This window comes from Xenopus tropicalis, chromosome 5 (genome assembly GCF_000004195.4).
Source record: "Xenopus tropicalis strain Nigerian chromosome 5, UCB_Xtro_10.0, whole genome shotgun sequence".
Lineage (NCBI taxonomy): Eukaryota > Metazoa > Chordata > Amphibia > Anura > Pipidae > Xenopus > Xenopus tropicalis.
Window position 1 is genome coordinate 126,910,614 of NC_030681.2, and position 16,511 is coordinate 126,927,124.

Genomic DNA, 16,511 nt, shown 5'->3' on the forward strand with positions numbered 1-16,511 from the left:
TATATGCCATCTGGTGGAAGGACTGAAATGTTTAACAATGCAAAATGCAGCAGCTTCCAAAAAAATACATACATGTTAATAATAACATGAGAATTTAGATTTCAACACAATTGTGTAAATATTTCATTTTTGGAACTCACTGGGGAAAAGCAGCTGGGTTTTAGTACTTTTGCAACTGCTGCAAATGGTGCCATCAATATACAGTAAATAATTAAGAATCAAGGTTTAACAGCCCTCTTATCAGCAACTGGGTTCTGGTCCTGCTATTGTGCTTATTTACTTTTCCAAATGTATTAATTAATTCAAGTATTAACACACTGAAATAAAACGCACATGTACTCACCTCATCTCTTAGTATGTCCATTACAGAAGAAGCAGTGTTAAGGCTGGGCTTTGATTGGCTGCTGGCACTGCTGTCATCCTTCTGACTACTTCTGTCTGTTAAATACCCTCCCCATGTTTTTACTGCTGTCTCTGGGGAATCTGGGCACCCATCCACTGTAGAACTGTTTGCTAGAGAGGTCATCGAAGTAGCACTTATCCTGGAATTGTGCAAGCCCCTACGCTGAAAGCTGGGCCATTGGCTAAAAGGCTTTGGACTCATTGGTCGACATGGCATGGGATTTATTTCAGAATTTGAGAATGGGTTAAATAAAGTTGTAATAGAGGGCTGTTTGTTTAACGAATGTGATTCGTTTGAGTCAAATTGTGAAAAAAAAGCTGAGTCATCACAAGTAGTTTGTAAAGAATCATCATTTTCAAGGCTCCATTTTTTATGGTTTTCCTTGGCTTCCAGAGGTTCCAAATCTGACTCTGTGTTTGTATCAGTAGTCATACAAGGCTTTATTTCCATAGAGGAGGGTTGTTTTATTGGATCAAGAATCGGGGGTAGATGTTCATTGCCATTTTCCTTTGAAGCCCCCCTTGGCATGTTTGTATTTATAATATGTGCTGATAAATTCAACACGCTGAGCCTCTTAAATGAGTCTTTATCTTTGTTTTTGGAATTTCGGAGTGTTTTCCAGGATGACTGAAGTGGCCTAGACTTTTTCTTCTCCTCTCTAGGGGTGCCCTCTGAACTCTGGGCGGCACTATCTTTATCATTATTCTTAAAATCAAACATACTAGAGAAAGATTTATGCGCCCACATCAACCTTTCCTTTAACCGTTTACTCTCGGTGTTTCTTTCACTCTTCGTTTCACAGTTTTCTGTGGGGGGTTTGGAGAACCCCTGACTTTGCCCATTGTCTGACTTATCATTGGTATTTGATGGCGCAACACCACATCTTAATCTGGTAAAATTATCTAGATCAATTCTCCCGGACCCTGATGCCTTCCTCATACTCCTGTTGTATAGAAAGCTACTTTCATATGAATCCTCATCAGAGAAGTCCGACGTTTCCCCTGTAGGTTTAGCAGCGAGTTGTGAGCCATTTGGCACAGGTGTTTTAACCGACAGATATTTTTTAAAAATGTCGCTATTTTTTATATTCATCCGTTTTATTTTATTGTTAGGCTCCTCTTTTATTTCTGTTCTGGAATCTTTTAATTCTGCTATTTTGGAGTCTTTTTGGCTTTCTGATGCCTTTACGTCACTTTTAATGTCTTCTATTTTGTTGATCTCACTTTTCCAGTTGTATCCCATGTTGCCTTCAGTGCCTTCACTGTTAGAGCTGCTGCAGTTGCTTTCATTATCATCCACTGTGTCTATAGTGTCTATTTTCTTTATAGTACTGTAATAACACATGCCGTCTCTGCTCTCCTCAACTGTTGCCAGACAATGATTTCTATTTTCTTCCGAGGATGAAACTTCAAAGTCACTTTCATCTCCATCAGAATCTTGTGGGGCTGTGAGATATCGTCTTTGTGCAGAGAAGACACTGTCACCATGGTCAAGATTAGAATCCTCCATATTACCATTACTATGGTAGTTTGGATCCTTATAACTTTTTTGCTTCAGGGACTTTATTTTAGCTGTTTGAATACTTATTTGAGAGGGATTGTGTTGTTCTTTATCTAACAATATGTCCCACAAGTGCCTGCCATGGGCTTCTGTATGTTCTTGAACAAATATTGTTTCTGAGTCTTTTTGAAAGAGAGGAGTTTCCCTGTTTATATCAACGAAAGTGGGGCCATTTTGCTCATCTTCTTCTTGTTCCACACATCCCATTGAATATCTTGCTTTATAAACTAGGTCCTGGTTTAAAGACTCTCTGCTACCACTTAAATTTTCATCGCTGTTTGAATGTGAAGAATGGCCATTTTCATGTTTATATGTATTCTGCTCAATTTCCTTCCATGCTGTTTGTGTTCTTGGCTGATGGGCAGATAGTACAATAACAGGCGATCTGTCTTGTAGGCTACTTGAGGAGTCACCAATAGCTTGAAAGTCTTCAAAATGGCCAGTACTCATTGGCTCTTGTCTGCTAACCTGTTTCCTTAACAGGCTGCTGTTTTTAATACTGCCTAGTGTCATATTTTGTTTTTCTTCAGATTCACTGGATCGTGAGTGCCTGTCCTCTTCCCAATAACCTTTAAATATGTCTTGAAAAGAATCAGATAAAATACCACCCACCTTTTCTTTTGAATTCTTCATGTCCATTTCTGGCATGCAACCTTTAGTTTCTTTTCTATCATCAGCTAAAACACACAGAGTGCTTTGAAATTCATTGTGTCCTGCAGGTGATAACAGATGTTCCTCCTCACATAGCTGAGAAGAAAGATAGGAATCTTGCAAATGAACAATATCCTTGGAAATGTGTTTTTCTGTCTCAGTATGTATCAAGAGTCCCACATCCTGAGATACAGAATTTAAATAACAGTCGAGATTAATTTCCTCTAGAGATGAAGTCTTTAAACATGTTTGCTGGCTACTCTGTGTTAGTGCACTTGCAATTCCATGCTTGCTAGAGACGTCAGAATAATGAGAAATGTCAAAACTGATATTAGGCAAGCTTTGGCTGGACACACCTGTACCAATGGATCTCTCTGACTCTGTACAATTAAGGCAGTTTTCTGATTTTGAATTTGCAATTTCTCCATGTAGTTTGGCAGATATTAATGTTCCAGTTAATTGTAATCCTGCCTGGCATTGAAATACATCCTTATGACTGGATCTGTTACTTTCTGATCCACTGATATCTATAATATTTGAGCTAACACCTATTTGTTTTGAATCTGGGCTAAATAAATCCGTTAGTTGAGTGACCTCATTGTCATTAATTATATCCAAATGTTCTTGGTCATATGTTAAAGCGTGGTGTAAAACATTTGATTCAGAAGCAGTCTCGGCCGGCGCATTTTTACTGCATTCTTCATGACTGCTCTCAACGATGTTGGAAGAAAGGCAGTTGTCATCGTTATTCAATGAATACAAAGGTTCTTCTTTTTCCAGGAAAAGGCAATCAGATCTCCTGATTAGTTCACCATTCGCTTCACTAGCAACTGACTCAGCGTCTGAAATACTTTCAAATACTTCACTTTTTAATTCTGATGGACAGTCACTGAAATTTGACCTAGTTTCAAAATAATCTTCATCTTGTTCCTGACCGAAAGTTCCCACCTCTTGCAAGCATGGTTCTTCCCAATGGTCTTCGTTGAAACCTAATTTAGTGTTAGAGTCTTCGTTGGGCTCAGGGGTCTGTAAAAAAAAAAATTTTTTTATTATTATTAAGTGAAGGAAATCTGTAAAGCATATACTGGCAGTATAAATCTCTTTTTAGTGCCCAGACCAACTTTGAAATCGAAAAACAGTCAAGATTCAATTTTTTGCTGAGAAAATTTGCAGTAAAAACTTGATCTTGGACAAATCTGTCCCTAAGCATGGCAGAAATCTCTTTCTAAGTCTACAGTCTCAGTTTTACACTACTTCCTCGGCTCATTTCATAATGCCTATTCATCTTTGTTTTCACTTTCACATTCTGGAGGGGCATTCTCAGAGCTGAAATGGAGATTTAAGTCTTTGTGCCAAGAGTAAAACGTTATAAACACCCTATTGAATGAGCCCTAGTAAATTAAAGAGGAAACATTCCTACTTTGATGAGCTACGGTTAGTATGTGTTACAGCAGGCAATAGTGGAGTCCAGCTGTTATTTAGCCTGCCAGCACTTTTTCCTTAGCCAGGATACCTGCATTTTCTCCCTCAATCACTAGCTTTTTTGAAGCTGTTACGATAAGAAGAGGCAGCCCTTACTTAAGGAATTCCTTTTTTCACACATCATCCTAACTTGTCAGATCTTAGCAAAAGCTCTAATCACCTGACTACTCAGATATATCTTCTCTCATCCTGTCTTTGTAGTGTAGAACATAATGATCTGCATCTTGTACAGTCTTGACTCCTCCATAAAGGACACAGGGATTCTGACAATGATAGTAAAAATTAAGTAGAAGCTCTACAGTAGGTTTCTCCACTCTACTTTGCACTATTTTTTAAAAAGCCCTAACATGATTTATCCAACTGACAATAAAGAACAGAAAAAAAAAATAATAAAAAATGGGTTCCCTATAAGGAAAAGGGAAACATCACACCTCTGCACACATAGGGGCTAATTTATCGCTTCCGAATACAAAAAGAACGTATTTTTTCCAAGTTTTCATACTGTGCATATTTTTGCAACTTTCATCAATTTGCACGACTTTTTCGTACTTTGACAAAAAGTGCAACAATTTGTGTGACAAAATCATTGTCACCGCCGAGTATAAAACTTTCGGATTCATTCAAGCTTCGGTATCGTGACTTTCCTTGGGCCAGGTTGGAGCTGCAGAGTGCCATTGAGCCCTATGGGAGACTTTCCTTGGGCCGGGTTGGAGCTGTAGAGTGCCATTGAGCCCTATGGGAGACTTTCCTTGGGCCGGGTTGGAGCTGCAGAGTGCCATTGAGCCCTATGGGAGACTTTCCTTGGGCCGGGGTGGAGCTGCAGAGTGCCATTGAGCCCTATGGGAGACTTTCCTTGGGCCGGGTTGGAGCTGCAGAGTGCCATTGAGCCCTATGGGAGACTTTCCTTGGGTCGGGTTGGAGCTGCAGAGTGCCATTGAGCCCTATGGGAGACTTTCCTTGGGCCGGGTTGGAGCTGCAGAGTGCCATTGAGCCCTATGGGAGACTTTCCTTGGGCCGGGTTGGAGCTGCAGAGTGCCATTGAGCCCTATGGGAGTCTTTCCTTGGGCCAGGTTGGAGCTGCAGAGTGCCATTGAGCCCTATGGGAGACTTTCCTTGGGCCGGGTTGGAGCTGCAGAGTGCCATTGAGCCCTATGGGAGACTTTCCTTGGGCCGGGTTGGAGCTGCAGAGTGCCATTGAGCCCTATGGGAGACTTTCCTTGGGCCGGGTTGGAGCTGCAGAGTGCCATTGAGCCCTATGGGAGACTTTCCTTGGGCCGGGTTGGAGCTGCAGAGTGCCATTGAGCCCTATGGGAGACTTTCCTTGGGCCGGGTTGGAGCTGCAGAGTGCCATTGAGCCCTATGGGAGACTTTCCTTGGGCCGGGTTGGAGCTGCAGAGTGCCATTGAGCCCTATGGGAGACTTTCCTTGGGCCGGGGTGGAGCTGCAGAGTGCCATTGAGCCCTATGGGAGACTTTCCTTGGGCCGGGTTGGAGCTGCAGAGTGCCATTGAGCCCTATGGGAGACTTTCCTTGGGTCGGGTTGGAGCTGCAGAGTGCCATTGAGCCCTATGGGAGACTTTCCTTGGGCCGGGTTGGAGCTGCAGAGTGCCATTGAGCCCTATGGGAGACTTTCCTTGGGCCGGGTTGGAGCTGCAGAGTGCCATTGAGCCCTATGGGAGTCTTTCCTTGGGCCGGGTTGGAGCTGCAGAGTGCCATTGAGCCCTATGGGAGACTTTCCTTGGGCCGGGTTGGAGCTGCAGAGTGCCATTGAGCCCTATGGGAGACTTTCCTTGGGCCGGGTTGGAGCTGCAGAGTGCCATTGAGCCCTATGGGAGACTTTCCTTGGGCCGGGTTGGAGCTGCAGAGTGCCATTGAGCCCTATGGGAGACTTTCCTTGGGCCAGGTTGGAGCTGCAGAGTGCCATTGAGCCCTATGGGAGACTTTCCTTGGGCCAGGTTGGAGCTGCAGAGGGCCATTGAGCCCTATCGGAGGCTTCCAAAATCATTCACAGAAGGATCAAAGTCAGAAAGGTTTTCCCGCTATTTATGACCATTTGGATACGAAAATTTTGTGACTTTCGGATCGCCAATACGATATTATTGTAGCTAAAATGTTTTTTTCATAAGCATTTTCGGGGACATTTCCGATCATCAGAAATTATCGTATCTAATCCGAATTTTACACATTTTGGGATTCAAACTCGTACTTTGATGAATCAGCCCCATTGACTTCAAATGGGCCGCATAACCCCTTGTGCCAGATTCAGTGGACTCAAAATGAACATTAGTGATGAGGGAATCTGTCCTGTTTCGCTTCACCAAAAAATGTGTTTTCTCAATTCATTTTGAATTAAGAAAAACGGTTGGATGACTTATTACTACAGATATACCATGACCTGGATAAATGAGAACCTTTACAGACCTACCTGCAAATAAATTCTGACTAAACATAGGACTATCCTTGTTTTCATGTAAAACACTTATTATATTTAAAGTTCATAATTGGTTATTATTGATCACTCCATTTTCTAAAGCAAACGTTCCCTTAAATATAATTGAGAAACTGAAAAGCAAAACCAGAAATGCGAGTATAACGTGACTGAGAGCTAAACAAGTTGTTGGCTCACTCACAGAATGACACTTCATACATTGCTCTGACTGCCGTAGTATTATGGGATAAAGCACCACTCAGTCATCTAATCCAGCCATGTTTGTATAACAAAACTATTTGTGTAAATATCCAGTCATCTGAAACTGCTTCTTGCAATAACAGTGTAAATTATTTTGTTAATGGTATTGCGAATGTGCATACAAGCCTACATGACATACCTTCAGTAAATAAATAGGATTAACTAAGTATTTTTTTATAAATGGACAAAATTTTAGGGAAAGAATGTTTGATGAAAACGGAGGGGAGCAGCAACCGTGCTTCTTGGACATTTCACCACCAGTCACTTGCAGCTGCCCCTCTCCTGGCAGACTTACCTACAACTCTCCCCTGGTAGTTGCCTAGTATTTGTCATGGGTGGAGTAATTTGCCACAGTTGGCTTCTGTAGGATAAAAGAAGTGCCTTATCTGATCTTGTCATTTCCGCTACATGAATTCCTGCGCTTGCTATAAATTCTAGGGTATGGTACCATACAGTCTATTAAAACAGATTATCTTGCAGTGGAAAACCTTGCAATCATTTTTCCAGGTAAGCCATTAAAGGAGTATTTCTTAATTTGTAAAGCATTCAGACAGCATGATTTTTTGTACAAAGTCTCAAACTGCTTAAAGAAGAATTGTGTTGAAGTGAACATGGCTATGTATATAGAGTTCATTACCTTTCAATATGTTATCCTATGAGCCAGTACTGTAACATTTTGTTTGTGCCAAAACTCCAACTAGTTTAATTGCGGTTCAAAAACTCGAATATCCGATATTTATTAAATGCAAAAACCCGAAAACTCAAATGTAAAACTTCAGCATCTAGTTATTAACTTGATTTTTACAAATTTTGACTGCTTACTTTAGGAGAAACCACACATACATATTTCCCTCATTGTTTCATGCATTAATCACCCACAGACTGGGTGAGTGAGTATGGGCCATCTCCCATAGACTATATTTTCATTAAATAATTTACAATTGTAAAAATGATTTCCCTTTTCTCTGTAATTATAGAACAGTACCATGTACATGTTCCTAACAAAGATATCATTAATTCTTATTGGAGGCAATCTTTAAATTATTTTTTAGATGACATAAAGTATGGAGATCAAAATTATGGAAGACAGGTACCTCAGATACTGAGCATTCTGTATAACAGGTCCCATACCTGTGCTTTGCTCACTATTTAGGAGGGATTTTGACCCATTCTTCCCAGGCAGCTTTGCTACAGGCTGTTAAGGATAGTTTTATTACTGTTATTGCTGCAAAACATGACATGATATTTATATTTGCTAACATAAAACAATGTCACAGTTAAATATTTGTTTTAATGAGATATATATGACAGAAAATATAATAAATAATGTTACTTATTCATGTACCACTAAGCAAACATAAGGGGGTTATATATATCAATGCCCCAGATGAGCATAGATGAGTTCTGTACTTCTCGTCAGCTTAAATTCTGGCACAAGTTGCAAAGTGCCAAAGCGCAAGACAGCCCTGACCTTACTGCCTGCCATAGGTTAGAGGGTAAGGACAAGTCTCCTTTGCACCCAGCACTCCCTCACTTGTGCATCTGAATGATGTTAATGTTAGGGGGTGGGTAGGGCTATGGATTGTGGATGCCTCAGTGCCTCACCCAGCCCACCCCTCACTCAGTACAGGTCCTTTTGTGTCCTGTGCCAGGTGCTCATGGTGAGTAAGCGCAAGGGCAGAGGAAGCCTAAATCCACTTTGCAAAAGCAAATGTTTTCCCTCCGACCTCCAATCTGCACTGCTCTGGGTGCGCTCACTCTGGCTGTTGCCACAACAATTAATGCGCACACACAGAGCAGAATACGGGAGCAAATCCGCTTTGGCCTCTCTCAGCCAGGCAAAAAAGCACAGGGCTGAGAGAAGCAGATTAATGCTTTGTCTGCCCTTGCCCTTACGGTGCAAAGTGTGAAAAACATGCTAGTGTGCCCCAGTTTTTTGCACTTTGCACTTTTACCCTACATTTACCCTCCAATTTTATGAGACTTTGCCTTTTGACCTGCCTCTTGATTTCTTCAGTAGTTCTTGCCCCCTTCCTTATTATTTTCTCATTTGACTATATATTAGGCATTTATCCGTTAAAGCAATTAATGGAGTTATCATCCAAATTTTAGTTTCTGAAGAGTCCCTTAATAAATAGAATATGAATACACATATGTGTGTCCTTTGCAAAAGCCCCTTAAAACATTGACCCGTTTATACATCGGTTTATACATCGGTTCTCTAATGTGGATACTAGGCCCACCTCACAAACAGAGAAGGCAGGGAAGGGTATACAGCTGGCCACACACTGAAAGACCTGCTCATTTGTCAACTTCAACAGATGAACAGATCTTTTCCCGATATGCCCACCTTTAGGCCAAATGATCACAACGACGGGGATACAGGCCATTGGAGAGAGAACCGTATCAAGTCAATTATAATTGCACTGTAGGAGAAAATACAGGATTTTGTTCTGATGAAACTCAAACCGTAGGGAGCTCGACACTTGTGTAGCGTGCCAAGCATTGTCTTATTTTATATATAAATATCTATATAGATATATATTTATGAAAAAATTTACAAAATATAATTGTATTAGAAGTGAGCAAGGAGGCCCATGTCCATATAAAGGCACAAGACTGCTGGGCCAGTGCTTTAATAGAGCTCCTGTTATCCTCATATATAAGACAGATTGCTCATTGGTTCATACAATACACAAGTTTCAATACATCTCGAGGCCTCCGGGGCATTCTTTATAACTGCTTATATGTATGTACTTTAAGACATAGGGGCTGATTTATCAAAGGATGTTTTTAAGTACGATTGGCAAAAATTTGTATCATTAAAGGAACAGTAACACTAAAAAATAAAAATGTTTTAAAATAATTAAAATATAATGTACTGTTGCCCTGCACTGGTAAAAGTTGTGTGTTTGCTTCAGAAAGACTACTGTAGTTAATAGAAATAGCTGTTGTGTAGCCATGGGGGCAGCCATTTAAATTGAAAAAAGGAGAAAAGGCACAGGTTACATAAGAAGATAACAGATAACTGTGTAGAATACAATGGGAATCTGCTGCTTATCTGTTATCTGCTTAGTAACCTGTGCCTTTTCTCCTTTTTTCAATTTAAATGGCTGCCCCCATGGCTACACAACAGGGTATTTATATAAACTGCAGTAGTGTTTATGAAGCAAACACACAACTTTTACCAGTGCAGGGCAATAGTACATAATATATTAATTATTTTTATACACTTTAATTTTTTGGTGTTACTGTTCCTTTAACGATAATTTCTGATGTGACTTATTTGCGCGAAAATTCATATCATGGTTGTACGAAAATATTGTGGTACGATCCGAAAGTTGGGAAATTTTCATATCCGAACGACCATAAACTGCTTGAAAACCTTTCTGACTTTGACCCTTCAGTGCATGATTTTGGAATCCTCCCATAGGGCTCAATGGCACTCTGCAGCTCCAACCCGGCCCAAGGAAAGTCTCCCATAGGGCTCAATGGCACTCTGCAGCTCCAACCCGGCCCAAGGAAAGTCTCCCATAGGGCTCAATGGCACTCTGCAGCTCCAACCCGGCCCAAGGAAAGTCTCCCATAGGGCTCAATGGCACTCTGCAGCTCCAACCCGGCCCAAGGAAAGTCTCCCATAGGGCTCAATAGCACTCTGCAGCTCCAACCTGGCCCAAGGAAAGTCTCCCATAGGGCTCAATGGCACTCTGCAGCTCCAACCCGGCCCAAGGAAAGTCTCCCATAGGGCTCAATGGCACTCTGCAGCTCCAACCCGGCCCAAGGAAAGTCTCGCATAGGGCTCAATGGCACTCTGCAGCTCCAACCCGGCCCAAGGAAAGTCTCCCATAGGGCTCAATGGCACTCTGCAGCTCCAACCTGGCCCAAGGAAAGTCTCCCATAGGGCTCAATGGCACTCTGCAGCTCCAACCTGGCCCAAGGAAAGTCTCCCATAGGGCTCAATGGCACTCTGCAGCTCCAACCCGGCCCAAGGAAAGTCTCCCATAGGGCTCAATGGCACTCTGCAGCTCCAACCCGGCCCAAGGAAAGTCTCCCATAGGGCTCAATGGCACTCTGCAGCTCCAACCTGGCCCAAGGAAAGTCTCCCATAGGGCTCAATGGCACTCTGCAGCTCCAACCTGGCCCAAGGAAAGTCATGATACAGAAGCTTGAATGAATAACGAAACTTTCGTAGTTGTTGCAACAAATACGAAATTGACGCAAAGGACAAAAAAGTCGCGTAAGTTAACTAAAGTTCTATAATTAGAAAAAATAGGAATTTTTTGTACTCATACCTTCAAACAAAAGTGCTTACAGACATTAGGAATCATTACCTACAGAGATGTTAATATTCACGTAATATGAATGATGATGGACTTGACCAAAAACATAATGAGCATAGAAGGTTGCAAGGGCACAGAAGGTTCAAGGTGGTGTAAGGTGCAGGGCTCCATTGTGCGCTAGCATTCCAATAGACTCATAATACAAAGAGCTCTAGGTGAGGCCTCTCATACCATTAGTAAATGTCACTGGTTTCCAATAAGCATGCATCACAAAAATTACAAAGAGATGTTGGTGAACACCTGCCTCCTTGTATATTTCCAACGTAATGCAGAAGTTTAATTTCTAGTTTATAATATTAAAATTTGTATCAGACATGCAATAATAATTGGGCTATAAGGTATAGGTTTTTCTCCTTCTGGGATGCAGCTACAGGGGTCCATGCAATTCCCATGCTTTTCTTGTTAACTAGATACTGGCACAGTCCTAGCAGGAGTTACCTTTGAAAGTCAGGCCCAGACATCAATCAGCCATCTCCAGGGCACCATTGGAATAGTGGGATGATGACTGCCAAGACCTCTGGTGACCCCCAAAATCCTGAGGAGCCTTTGTTTACAATAACAGAACAGCACAACAGCAGAGCACAAAGGGGCACAAACTTCCAGCTCTTGGGAAATCTAGCACAAGCTGACCCCCACCCATCCCCATCTGATTTATCTCTTCTAAACCCAAAAAGTGCTGTATTCAGAGTAAGGTTTAAACCTTTGGACTCTGTTGCTCTTGGTTTAGAAAATAAGGCAAATACTTTCTACCTCTGTTATGATGAAATGTCCCAAAGACACCTCCATTGCTTTCCCTGACTGATGAAAAATCTTCTTTATGAAAAAGAAGAACAATATCTTGATTCTCTTACATTTGGTCCTCCATAAAACCACAGCATCTGCGAAATGCAGATCTATAAATCATAAATACAAAGAATCAGGCTGTTTGTATAATGCCATAATGTAAGATTATGTCTAATCAAACCTAAACTAAAATGCAGTATATGAAACCTGTGGCCACAGTATTTAGGAGGCTACTTGCACTTGGGGAATAAGTAAATAGAAGCAAAAAGGCTTAGTGCATCATGAAAAGTCCAGGTTTTAGATGAAAGTCCCAATATTGTTTTTACCCTCTATGCAGGATTTTTGCCAGAATTCCAGTATGATTATAGGCACCCCCTACTTGTGCACAATGTGCTAATATGAATGAAAAATAGTCCCTGATTTCACAAATCAAACACAAATTTGGCAATCTGTGTTAAAGTTGGAGTGGCATTACTTCCGGCATGCCTATGCCTATCCGCACTGATGGACTCAACCCATTGGGGCAGTAGTTCCAGGTTTTCCTAATGTATATGTTCACAATGCACATGCCTAGGTATATCCCAGTGCCCTAGGTCTTTTTAAGAGCTACCAACACCCAGATGGAATGAATTTCCTGTATCTTATGCCCTTTGTCTAGAAATCCTACTAATGTATTGGCCACTCATTTTTGTCATGACTCCCCAGGTGACTGATATTCTTCTTGCTTGCTCATAGACATTCCCACTGAACTATGACAACAGGTTAGTAGGTTAGACACACTTGGAAGCATTAAGTATTACTAGGTGATTTCTTATTAGGTCATCAATACAATGCATGTATAGGCCCGAGCAAGATACATAGGTGCCAAAGGGCCCAACCATAACAGGGAATTCTTTACCATATTCCCTGATTTTTTAGCCCCACCCACAACAAGACGTCCAATATTAATTGGGTCCTGCGTGATATGAGGTACCTGCTGTACCTGAATATGTATTGTTAGTAAAAGCATCTCCCAATATTTTTGTAGGCACAGCTGGGATCCACATTTATTATGTGGTGTAAAAAATTGTGTTTTTTCAGCAATTTGTTTTACACAGCATAATAAATAGGCCCCTTATTGTTGGTCTTCTTCACTCTCACTCTCTGCTTCATTTCTTTCTTTTTTCTCCTGCTTCTATTCCTCCCTTTATTCTTGTTCTTTACTTTTACCAGTTTTTTTTACCCCCTTCTCTCCTCCTCTATCTTTTTAGCCTTTGTCTCAATCCTTTCCCCATTTTCTCATCGAATGCACCCATCTCGGCTGTGACGTGGGAATGGATTCTATTTATACAAGGTTCTTTGTTGTTTTGTGGTGTCTATTTATATCACAAGTGGGGGAATCTACAAAAAGGTGCAACATTTGCCCAGGTGTAGTAACCCATAGCAACCAATCATACAAATGACAAGTAAATGCTTCCTGCTGGTTATTATAGGCCAGTAGACCAATAGGAAGCTTTGCATTTTTTATTACATTACCCTGATTATGTATTATGCTGCCACTAAAGCAGAACAAGAAGTGTCACTGTATGCACATATAAAACTGATGTTGATCTATTTGGCTCTTTTGTATTCTTAATCTTTTGTATTCAGTAATTCTTCTGTCTCACCTCTAAAGAAAGGAAATACTTCTTCATACATCTACTGCTCCTAGGATTTTAGGGTTCTGTTCAACCAAAATGTAGAAGATTTACCATTACAGAAATAACAGAAATATATAGACTGAACTAGGCTTGCACCATATTCAAACCACATATAAAGTCCTCTGTCCAGAAAAATCTTATATTGGTGTACCTGGGAGGCAAATAGAGTGTCTACACTGTCCATACAGTATATGGTTACAAATCACATCATGTGAAAGGACAGGAGGCTGTATATGAACTGGAGCAAATATAGAAATAGGGCCAGATTTAGTTGGATGAGAAAAGCTTATCTCCCAATTCACTTCCAGATTTTTCCATAGAGCCAGAAGAAAAACTTATCTCCCCTTTTTTTTACATGAAAACGCTATTGCAATTTGAAATCTATGGGAAAAAACTTAATTAGGAGAAAAGTTTTTTCTTCCACGAATATCCTGGAATAAAATACCTGGACCCACTGGCATCAGAATGTCTCATACTATGATGTTTGAGGACTTTGATGTAAACCATTGGACGTAACATCCAGGAGGAACATGACATGTTTGATAAGTAGCCCTGTGCTGCTTGACATGAGCTGGCTGTAGCAAGACTGTAGGTCAGGGGTCGGCAACCTTTTTGGCTGAGAGAGCCATAAACACCACATATTTTAAAATGTAATTCCGTGAGAGCCATACAATATGTTTGGCCGTGGATGCTGCGGGGCAAGGTAGGGTGGGTCCTGTGGCCTGTGCTCGGTGGGTAGAAGACTTGTTTTAAGGCTTAGAACACGTCTTCTATCCGCCGAGCGCAGGCCACGCCCCCCGTTATTTTTTTTATTAAAGATTTGGCAGCGAGCCAGATGCAGCCATCAAAAGAGCCACATCTGGTCCCGAGCCATAGGTTCCCTACCCCTGCTGTAGGTTGTACATCCTAGCAGAAGAGACCTAGTATAGTCCAATCATTTTACTGAGAGTCTTGAATGCTCTTTTAATCCTTTGATCCATGATCTCTCTTTTCTGCCTCTGTGTTATACATAGCTACCATGCCATGCTTTTATACAATGTTTCTACTTATGCTCTTGATCTGTTGATTTTAAAAAGCAGAAAAAAATACATACATAAATTTCCCAGCGGCAATGAGGAGAACACACCAACTGTAGCTTTATTTACTCCTATATCCGACAGTTCCCTGTACTGTATCTCTGGCTGTTGTGTATTACTGCTACATTCCTACAACATTTATAGCTTTGCAAATGTACAGGCCTGAAAATATTGCAAGTAATCAGAAATACCCATAGGAAGTACTGTATGTTTAGCCATTTAAAGACATAAAACCAAGTCTGTCATTTACAATGGAAGCCACATAACAGATCCCTAGAGTGCCTTAAAGTTACCTTTGCTGGTCTACCCATCAAACAAGTCACTAATGCTGGGCCAGTGCCCAAGCCTGATATATCTGTAATAAATACTACTTTAGAGGGTTTCTAGCCTAGATATGACCATCTTTCCCTTTTCGTTAGTAAGAGTTCAGTACAACAGCAGCTTAATTAAGGCATGTTGACCTTCCCTGTGCCCACAGCAAATCATTTACAGCTTCTTTCACTAATAAACCCAAGTCATGCCCAATGTTCTTTGTTTTGGAGTGGCACCCTGGGAAGCGGATAAATTGAATGAAGAAATGAAAAGTTTGGTCCACTAAAAATCATTGAAACATTAAATAAACCCAATAGGATTGTTTTGCCACTAATAAGGATTAATTATATCTTAGTTGGGATCAAGTACAAGGTACTGTTTTATTATTACAGAGAAAAAGGAAATCATTTAACAAAAATAGCCACCCTGTAGTTTGGAGATTTCTGGATAATGGATCCTGTACCTGTAACAAATAGGGGTCTACAATAATTAAACAAACAAGGATAACAGAATAAAAATGGTATCAGAGGGGAGTGCTCATGTGAGCTTGCAATCTTCAGTACTCCATCAGTTTGTATATATTACAAAAAGATATACCCTAGTGCTCATTTTATGAATCCTATAGTTCTATAGGCAAAACAGATTCCCTATTGCTTAAATCTGACTTTGTTTTATGCAATTGGTGTCACATTTCCATGCACAGAGCAGTCTCTATCTTTCACTGCAATCACCTTATCAAAGATATTTTACCTTACCCTTTGGTCGTCTTGTTTTTGAATCCGGAACGGAGGGTTCGAGAGTCTCCAGCTCGTTACTTATCCTTTTGGTTCTGAGCAGAATATGTGAAGGCTATTGTGCATGAAGCTGCACACTGTCATTAGGGAGACATGCAGAGTACCAGTTCAACAAGTTTTAAAGAGAGTTATTATTGGCTGTTTAAACACGCACTAAAAACAATCCTTTGGTTTCACGTAACACCCACAGTTTGTATACATATCCAGCAACTTGTTATAAATAGGATGAGAGGATACATGTTAATGTACAGAATGTTGTGTCTGAGTAAGGAGATTGATATACAAAGATGGCTACAGTATACACCCTATTTATTACACAGATATCACGCATGTACTGGTGTCACACGCAGGTTCACTAATACACTTTATCCATCTATTCTGTCTTTCCAGAACCCCATATTAACTCTTGTACTGAACTGAACAGAAACTGCTCCTCTCATCTCTTGCTAGAGGGTTGGTGGCACTCCTTTAAACTGATCAGAATGGCAGCCAATTAGAAACTACTCATGAGTAAGCTCAGGATAGCAAATTACTGATCATACTGTATACAGCTTAGTTTCATAGTACTGTATATACTTGAGTATAAGCCTAGTTTTTCAGCACCCAAAATGTGCTGATAAAGTCACTCTTGGCTTATACTTGAGTCGGGTGCCATGTGTCCCTCCAGACTAGCAACCTCTGTCCTTTGTGTGCAAATTAGGCCACCCACAACCAGATCCTCTAGTGCCCTGGCCCACTCCAAA

The 16,511-nt window shown here is 41.0% G+C and overlaps 1 protein-coding gene across 3 annotated transcripts in view; it reads right to left on the bottom strand.

The window, feature by feature from the left end:
- Positions 1-16,511, bottom strand: part of arhgef4 (Rho guanine nucleotide exchange factor 4) — a 113,049-nt gene that overhangs the window by 65,243 nt on the left and 31,295 nt on the right. For 2 of the 3 annotated variants that reach the window (XM_031902569.1, XM_004917799.4), the window contains exon 2: positions 344-3,640. In XM_031902569.1, the coding sequence (XP_031758429.1) occupies positions 344-3,640 (3,297 nt within the window). Of the gene's footprint in view, positions 1-343; positions 3,641-16,511 lie in introns of those variants that run through there. The other variant, XM_031902570.1, reaches the window with a different exon arrangement.